Genomic DNA, 8,374 nt, shown 5'->3' on the forward strand with positions numbered 1-8,374 from the left:
CAAGCTGATAACAGGAATTATATAACTGCAAACATAAATCATATATCTAAATTATAGTAACTACACAAACTTGTTGCTGAACTGACCAGTGATCATTATGATCCTTCTTACACAGTTTACACACAAGGATTGTCAAGGGCATCATGAACTACCTGCTGCTCGAACATAGTTCATGACGATAGCAACGGTCAGCAACAAGATGCACATGGATGTTTCTGCTGCATCCAACATTACTTGAGAAGTTTAGATGCACATTGGCTGCCGAAATTATTACTTAATTTGCCCTGCCCGTCCAATGCAGCTGTCTGCCACTGTTATTACTCCGTTCAATGGCCGTCGTCGCTTCACCGCTCACTCGTCCCCGTCCACTTCGACCCAGCTGCGCTACTGCTTTTTGCCTTCGCCCGAGAGCACCTGCTGCCTCCTGCAGCTCCATGCGGGGGAGACGTGCCGGAGGAGAAGCATAGCTGGTGCGCAAGGAGACGACGTGCCCAGTGGCCGCGTTCTGGTGGAGGAGCTGAGCTGCTGCTCCTGGATGCGACGGGCCGGATGACGATCTGAGCTGCCGCTACCGGAGGTGACCTGCCGGAACATCAACACATCTTCTCCCCACCATCTCCGCCATCGGTGTTGTCCATCCATCTCAGAGGTTGTTGAGGAAGTTCAAGTGTAATTTGTCTCTCTCTTTACAGCCAGCTAAAGCTAAGCTGCTTAAATTTGACATTACCTTTGTCATTACAGCAAAATTAGCCAACAACAATGGCGATTGTGCTGGATGCGTTTGCTTCCTATCTCGTGGACATGCTCGCGCAGGTAGCAGCTGATGAAGTGGGGACTATGCTGGGCGTCTCCGGTGAGATTGACAAGATGGGCGACAGGCTCCGAGACCTCAAGAACATCCTCGCTGACGCCGATAGGAGGAACATCACTGACGAGACTGTCCGAGAGTGGGTGGGGCATCTCAAGCGTGCCATGTACGAAGCTACTGACATCCTCGACCTGTGCCAGCTTAAGGCCATGGAGCATGGATCATCCAGTACCATAGATGCGGGATGTCTTAATCCCTTGCTCTTTTGCATGCGGAACCCCTTCCATGCTCATGAGATCGGCACCCGCATCAAGAAGCTCAACCAGAGGCTTGACGACATCAACACACGGAGTTTTGCTTTCAACTTCATCAATATTAGGTCTTATGAGGATCATAGCAGCAATGCCCACGCCTCTCGCCATGGTAATCCAAGTCGGGAGACGGCAGGGGACTTTGACCGGTCGGCTGTAGTTGGGAACAAGATCGAAGAAGACACAAGATCATTGGTGGCCCAGATCATGCAGAATGGAAAGGAGGTCAATGATGACATCATGGTGATTGCCATCGTAGGTGTTGGTGGTATTGGCAAGACCACCCTTGCCCAGAAGGTCTTCAATGACGAGGCAATCCAAGGCGGGTTCAGTAAAAAGATATGGTTGAGCGTCAATCAAAATTTCAGTGAGGTTGAGTTGCTGAGAAGAGCCATCATCGGTGCCGATGGAAATGCCCAGCTGGCTGGAAATGCAAAGGACGCTCTTCACCGAGCCCTAATGCATGCCTTGAAGGACCACAAGACCTTGCTGGTAATGGATGATGTGTGGGACAATGGAGCCTGGGAGTGTGTGCTCAAAATACCCTTAGTCAATGCTGTTGCTTCAGGTAGCCGGGTCCTCATCACCACTAGAGATGAATGTGTTGCCCGAGGGATGACATCAACATGGCCCTACCACTACGTCGACACGTTAGCGCCTGAGGACGCCTGGTCATTGCTCAAGAAGCAGGTCCGTATGCAATTAAATAGTGATGTCTTAATAAAGTGGATAATCTATATTCATGTACTACCTTCGTCTAGAATTACTTGTCGCTCAAACAAATGTATCTAACACTAAAATAGTGCTTAGTGCTAGATACTTCCGTTTGAGCGACAAGTAATTTCGGACGGAGGGGGTACTTATTAACAGTACAGTGTAGTTAATTAGGAGAATTTTTTTGATGCTTCCATACTAGTGTGCAATTAATTACGTATAAGCCAATCGCTTGTACTCCCTCCGTAAAGAAATATAAGAGCGTTTAGATCACTAAACGCTCTTATATTTGTTTACAAAGGGAGTAAGTACTATTACCTCTTGGATGGTAAGTTGTTGTCAATAATATTGTATGGCTAATATTAACTTTGTTTTCTTTTTGAGGGCGCTAATATTAACTTTGTTGTTTTGCAAATAAGGTAATTGCACCGACGGTCTTGAACTTGGCATGAATGTGTACTTTACTCACCAAACTTTGAAAGAAGTGGTGCGCTAGCTATTTACTCCATTCGTTCCAAAATAAGTGTACTAGAGAGTACTTGGCAAAATATAGCACCAGGGGTTAAACCGAGACCAAGTCAGCTTAGATGGCTAGTTGGCTTGCTGCCGGCGTGCATTTTTGGCGCAGAGTCCACACGTGTAGCGTGAGGCCTCGGGGATGCTTTTTAGTAAAGAATCCCTAGAATTGTGGAGTATTATTCACACATACGAGTGCAACGCTAGAGGACGAGACATAGGAACGGTTTTCATGGACAGGGTTAGGGCCGGGGAGTGTTCAATCCGTCGCACAGCGCCGCAAGAACACCGGTGCAATTACCTTCTTACAAATATTGAATTATATAATTATCCCATTGAAGCATATTGTGCTGAACAAGGAAAAATGCCCTAGTGCCAATTCGGCTTTCCATAATCTATTTATGCCTACATGACACGACATTTGTTTTCTCTCAACTTGATTAATAATTAGAAAAACTGGAAATTAGTCAATATCATTTTTACCAGTGAAGAAATATGGTTTGTATATTCATGTAGTGAGTAAAATGTTGCTAATTTTTCAGTCTCTTTCGCTCAACCTTAAATGAAGATGCAAGTGCTCAGCTACTCACCCACTACCATAGAAAATAATAGAAATGAAAAATTATTTTAAGATCGAAAACAGCAATTTTGGTGAACCCCTACCAATAGAAGCAAAATAATATAAAACAAAATCTAACTAGACTAACTGCTGTAGTATAGTTTTGTAAAAAAAATTACACAAAATATTTACAATGCAATATTTGTTGTAGTATTATGCATTTTAGGTGACTAAGAGATAGGATAATTTCAGGTGACTCTAAAATAATGAACTATGTAATATATGTTAATCCTAAATTAAGAATATAATTTCCTGTTAAAGCAATGAGTGAATAGTGCAAAAGTAATTTTTTGGAAAGAACAATTCATGTTGAAAAAACAGAATGGAAGAAAAATTGCTTTCTAGGTATAAGTTATGTAAGTTATACATGAGAGTCATTGCATGAACCTTTGTTATATAGGTGGGTGATAAGTAAATACATTTATAACATTTTGTTTTTGACTAGTACTTTCTGTACTTTGAGTATTTTTACCTAGATAAACTTACCCTTGATAAAGGGATAGCTATATCAAATACTCCTATTCCTCCAAAAATATCAAATATTCCTCTTATCTATTGAGAGGCAAATTAATTTGAGAGTCTTCAAAGAGCTTGGTTCATAGTTAATTAACCCTTATTGGTCCCTTGAACTGCATGTTTGCAGGTAATCTCAAGCAAGATAAATGAAGGCCACATCAACAAGCTAAAAGATATTGGATTGAAAATTATACAAAAATGTGGTGGTTTGCCACTTGCGGTCAAAGTAATGGGAGGACTCTTGCGTAAAAGGGAGGTGCTACGTCGCGACTGGGAGCAGGTTTTTTATGATTCTAAATGGTCAAGAACTAAAATGCCCCAAGAGCTCAACCATGCAGTATACTTGAGCTATGAAGATATGCCTACTTATCTGAAGCAGTGCTTTCTATACTACTCTATTCTTCCTAAAAATAAAAAGTTTAATGTGCATCAAGTTGTGGCCATGTGGATTAGCGAAGGATTTGTTCATGGAAACTCTAATGATTTAGAAGAATTGGGAGGAAATTACTACAAGGAGTTGATATCTAGGAACCTTATAGAGCCAGATAAATTTGATGTTAATCAATCATGTTGCAATATGCATGATATTGTTCGCTCATTTGCTCAATATATGACTAAAGATGAAGCACTCGTAGTTCAAGACGGAGACAATGTTAATCTTACTAAACTTCATTCAGAAAAGTTTCTTCGGTTGTCTATAGCAACCGATCAACTACAATCAGGTGAACTTGACTGGACATCTTTACAGAAGTACCAATCAGTGAGAACACTAATCTCAACTATTCAGATCAAGATAAAGCCCGGTGATTCATTGCTTACTTTTTCTGGTCTGCGGACTCTACATATAGAATTTGCAGATGTGGCTGCATTGGTTGAATCACTTCATCAACTCAAGCACCTGAGATATTTGGCACTACTTGATACTGATATATCTGTACTTCCAGGGAACATTGGCAAGATGAAATTATTGCAATTCCTTAACCTTGGTGGATGTGAAAATTTGGTCAATCTTCCTCATAGCATTGTGAAGCTTGGCCTGAGGTTACTCAATCTTCCGCGCGTGAGTATGATACCTAGAGGGTTCTGTGGGCTCACAAGTATGAGGAGATTAGATGGGTTTCGAGCCCACATGGATGGTGATTGGTGCAGTTTGAATGAGTTGGGGCCTCTTTCCCAACTGAGATTTCTTGGATTAATTCAATTGGAAAATGTATCCACTGCCTCGTTTGCTGCCAATGCTAGGCTTGGTGAGAAGATGCATCTTATTGACCTTGTTTTGGTATGCACCAGTAGACTAGGAGATGATGGATTGGTCAAAGGGAAAGAAGGTGCTTCTGAGGAAGAGAAGCGACGAATCAAGAATGTGTTTGATGAACTCCGCCCTCCACCAAGTGTAGAAAATCTTGTTGTCGATGGGTATTTTGGCCTGCAACTCCCGAGTTGGATGATGTCCACATCGATGGTGCCCCTCACCAACTTGAAGAATCTAATGTTTGATGGCCTGGCTTGTTGCACCCAACTTCCCAATGGGTTGTGTCAGCTCCCCTATCTGCAGTCTCTTATGGTCTACCGTGCTCCATGCATCAAGATTGTTGGAAATGCATTCCTGCTGGCGGTAATTGATCCATTTCCGAGGTTAAACAGGATGGTGTTACAAGGAATGGTGGAATGGGAGGAGTGGGAGTGGGAGGAGCAAGTGCAAGCCATGCCGTGTTTGGTGGAGCTTTCCCTCAATAATTGCAAATTGACCTGTGTTCCTCCCGGCCTTGCCTCCAATGCGAGAGCTTTGAAAAAATTAGTCATAGACCACGTGCAGAACCTCAGCTACCTTGAGAATTTTCCATTTGTTGTTGAACTTAGAGTGCATGGAATCCCTGACCTGAAGAGGATCACCAATTTCCCCAATATGCAGAAGCTTACTATCACCAAGTGCCCAAAGCTGAAGGTTCTAGAGTGTATCCCTGCACTTGTGAGGTTGGTCCTGGAGGATTACGCCATGGAAAAGCTTCCTGAATACATGCAGTACATAAAGCCAATGCATTTGCAGTTATTCTGCAGACCATGGCTGCTCGCTTCAGTAGCTGCGGGACAATCTGGTCTCGAGTGGGATAAGTTTAGGCATGTCGAGCATGTTAAGGCATATGCACGTGCTAGAGGAAGGAAATGGTACGTGATATACACAAGTGGAGACACTGGCAAGTTCGATTCAAATATTAGCAGCTCTACGGTGTTTGAAGGTAAGTTTAAACATACGATTTTTATCTTAATTTGTTTGGGCACTCGGACTCTGCTAGTTTATAAGTCCGTTTCACCTTATCCCCTGCCTTTCATCCATATATGCCGCTGCATGATGACTGAATATATGGCGTACCTTTTTTGTTCACATGATTACGTCGTTTCAGATGACATATAAACATGACTGTACTGGGCATGCAGCTTAATTCTTAGTCACACAGCACCAGCTGTACGCGTGGGTTGTTTAATGGTTACTTTCTGATTTGGTTTCCCTCCTTCAGATATGTTACTATGTGTTTGTCTTTTTACTTGTTCTGCTAGTTTACCTCGAGTTTAACAAATCTAGAGTAATATGTTAGCTCATCCCTTGTGAATTAGAGATTGTGTAACCAGTTATATTTATTTTCTATCCATGCAGAAACCTTATCATCGTGTATGGTGGATACACAAGGATTTGAGTCTGCATACAAAATGAGAAGCACCACCTTCAGTTACATCTGCAGCTTGGTGAGGATCCCATTTTTTGAAGATATGATGGCAAGGGATCACACATTTGTTGATGGGAGAGTGTTGTCTTTGCAAGATAGAGTAACTATTGCTCTGAGAATGCTGAAGTCTGGTGAGTCACCCGTTACCATAGGGTCCTCTCTTGGTGTGACCGAGTCAACTGTATCGGTGGTAACTCAGGTGTTTGTTGAGGCTATGTGTGAACGAGCATTGCACCATTGTAGCTGGCCAGGCTCCTCTAAAATGGACAAGATAAAGCAGAAATTTGACAAGATCCACGGCCTGCCAAACTGCTGCGGTGTTGTACATACAGATCACATCACATTTGGATCACAAAACCGTGACCATGAGGAGAATGGCGTTGTCCTAATGCAAGCTCTCATTGATCCAGATATGAGGTTCACAGAACTTTGGTTGGACTATGATTTCTTGGCTCTCTCGAAGTACTTTGAGAAGGGTGCTTGGCTGAATGGCATTAAGCTGAAGGTATTAGATGAATCGGAAGTTGGGGAATACATCATTGGTGATGCAGGATACCCTCTTTGTCCCTATCTCCTCACACCTTATCAATTGGAGGACGGCCTCCCACTCTCAGACTCCAAAGTGGAGTTCAACAGGAGGCACTCTGCAGCTACAGGAGTCACGCTGAGGGCGTTGACAAGGTTGAAAGACACGTGGAAGTGCCTGCAGGGAGGAGGCTGGCATCCAAGTAATCAAGATGATCTTCCGTCAATAGTCGGCACGTGCTGCCTGTTGCATAACATAGTGATAGACATGGAGGAGGGAGGAGGTATCCCGGCCTATCTGGAGGAGAATCGCAGTGAGCAAGTGCGACATGTAGCAGAAGAGGATGCCGTGGGGGTGAGGGATGCACTGGCCCAGCACTTGATCGACTCTGGAGGTAAAATAACTCGACCCTTAATTATTTCGATCAAACACTTGTCTGTTTATTTTATTTGTTCCCTCCTTTTGATTATACATTTCACCTGTCTGGTTAGTAGTACACACAATGGCAGCAGAGGAACAAGAACCACTAGTAGTTGCACCCGGAACCAGTAGTAGAAGCACACCGATGACAGACAACCAATCGAGGGAAGGAGAAGATGCTTGATTGCTAGCTAGCTAGGGAGGTGAGATCAGATCGTACTCTACACTGTATCAGTTTGTAGTGCTGCTCTTCTTTTTCGTGTGCTATTGACTGCTTCAAGTCGCGGTTTTCTTCTTAGTTCAGTATTTTGTCATGGCACTAATTCACGCCGGTGGGAATCTGCCACTCCGTTGGTGACACACGTGTTAAATTACTCAGAAAGAGAGTACTCCCTCCGTCCCATAATGTAAGACGCTTTTTGACACTGGTGTAGTGTCAAAAAACGTCTTACATTATGGGACAAAGGGAGTAGTTAGATTGATACACGTGTGTTAGTAAAGAAGCTAAGTTGATCAATACACCTGGTTCTATATATATCGCCGGATGTGGCGCTTTACAGATTTATTTCCCTTTTTTGCTCGAATTTTGAGCCTACTTGGATTGTGAGACTTTGTTACGCTTTTTAATAATATGGATGCATGCATCGACTAATGCAGAGGCCGGAGGTATTCTCCTTTTCAGAAAAAGAAAGAAAAGAAAGCCAAGCAAAACACATTTGCATATGGCTGTAACTTTGAGTGTTCATTCGTTCAATATCATTGCATGATTTGGACACAGGAAAACCTTGATAATCTTAAGGGTTAATTATCCTTTTGCCCTCAGTGGTGTCCATGTGCTCAGTTTTGCCCTCAGATGCAAATTGTCCTCAGTTTTGCCCCTAGTCCGTGCACAGCAACTACGACGAGGCCAAACGGCCATATTTGAGTCCATTCCGTCCGCCGGCGTTAGTAGTTGTGGGTCCGGAGCTTACACGTGGGACCGCGTGGACGTGGGTCTGGAGCTGACATGTAGGCCCCTGCAACTAAATCCCCAAATCATTCTAGCTCACACCCATCCGCCCGGCCGGCTGTCGTGCGCCGCCGCCGCCGCCACCTGCGCCGCGGCCAGCACCTGCCCCGCCACCAACTGCACGCCCTGCTCCGCCGCTACCTCCCTGCGCCTACGCTCCACGGCTCATTGTGACGCCCACCACCTTCCTGCGACGCCACGGGTGGGGCGCC

General features: G+C 44.0%; 1 protein-coding gene across 1 annotated transcript; it reads left to right on the forward strand.

The window, feature by feature from the left end:
- The first annotated feature begins 409 nt into the window (after positions 1-409).
- LOC119336448 (putative disease resistance protein RGA3) lies at positions 410-7,476 on the forward strand. The gene is made up of 5 exons (XM_037608480.1): positions 410-649; positions 742-1,809; positions 3,612-5,721; positions 6,138-7,127; positions 7,228-7,476. Exons 2-5 carry the CDS (start codon positions 760-762, stop codon positions 7,335-7,337), a joined length of 4,260 nt encoding a protein of 1,419 aa, XP_037464377.1. The 5' UTR covers positions 410-649; positions 742-759; the 3' UTR covers positions 7,338-7,476.
- The last annotated feature ends 898 nt before the right edge of the window (positions 7,477-8,374 follow it).

Source organism: Triticum dicoccoides, chromosome 7B (assembly GCF_002162155.2).
Source record: "Triticum dicoccoides isolate Atlit2015 ecotype Zavitan chromosome 7B, WEW_v2.0, whole genome shotgun sequence".
NCBI classification, from domain to species: domain Eukaryota; kingdom Viridiplantae; phylum Streptophyta; class Magnoliopsida; order Poales; family Poaceae; genus Triticum; species Triticum dicoccoides.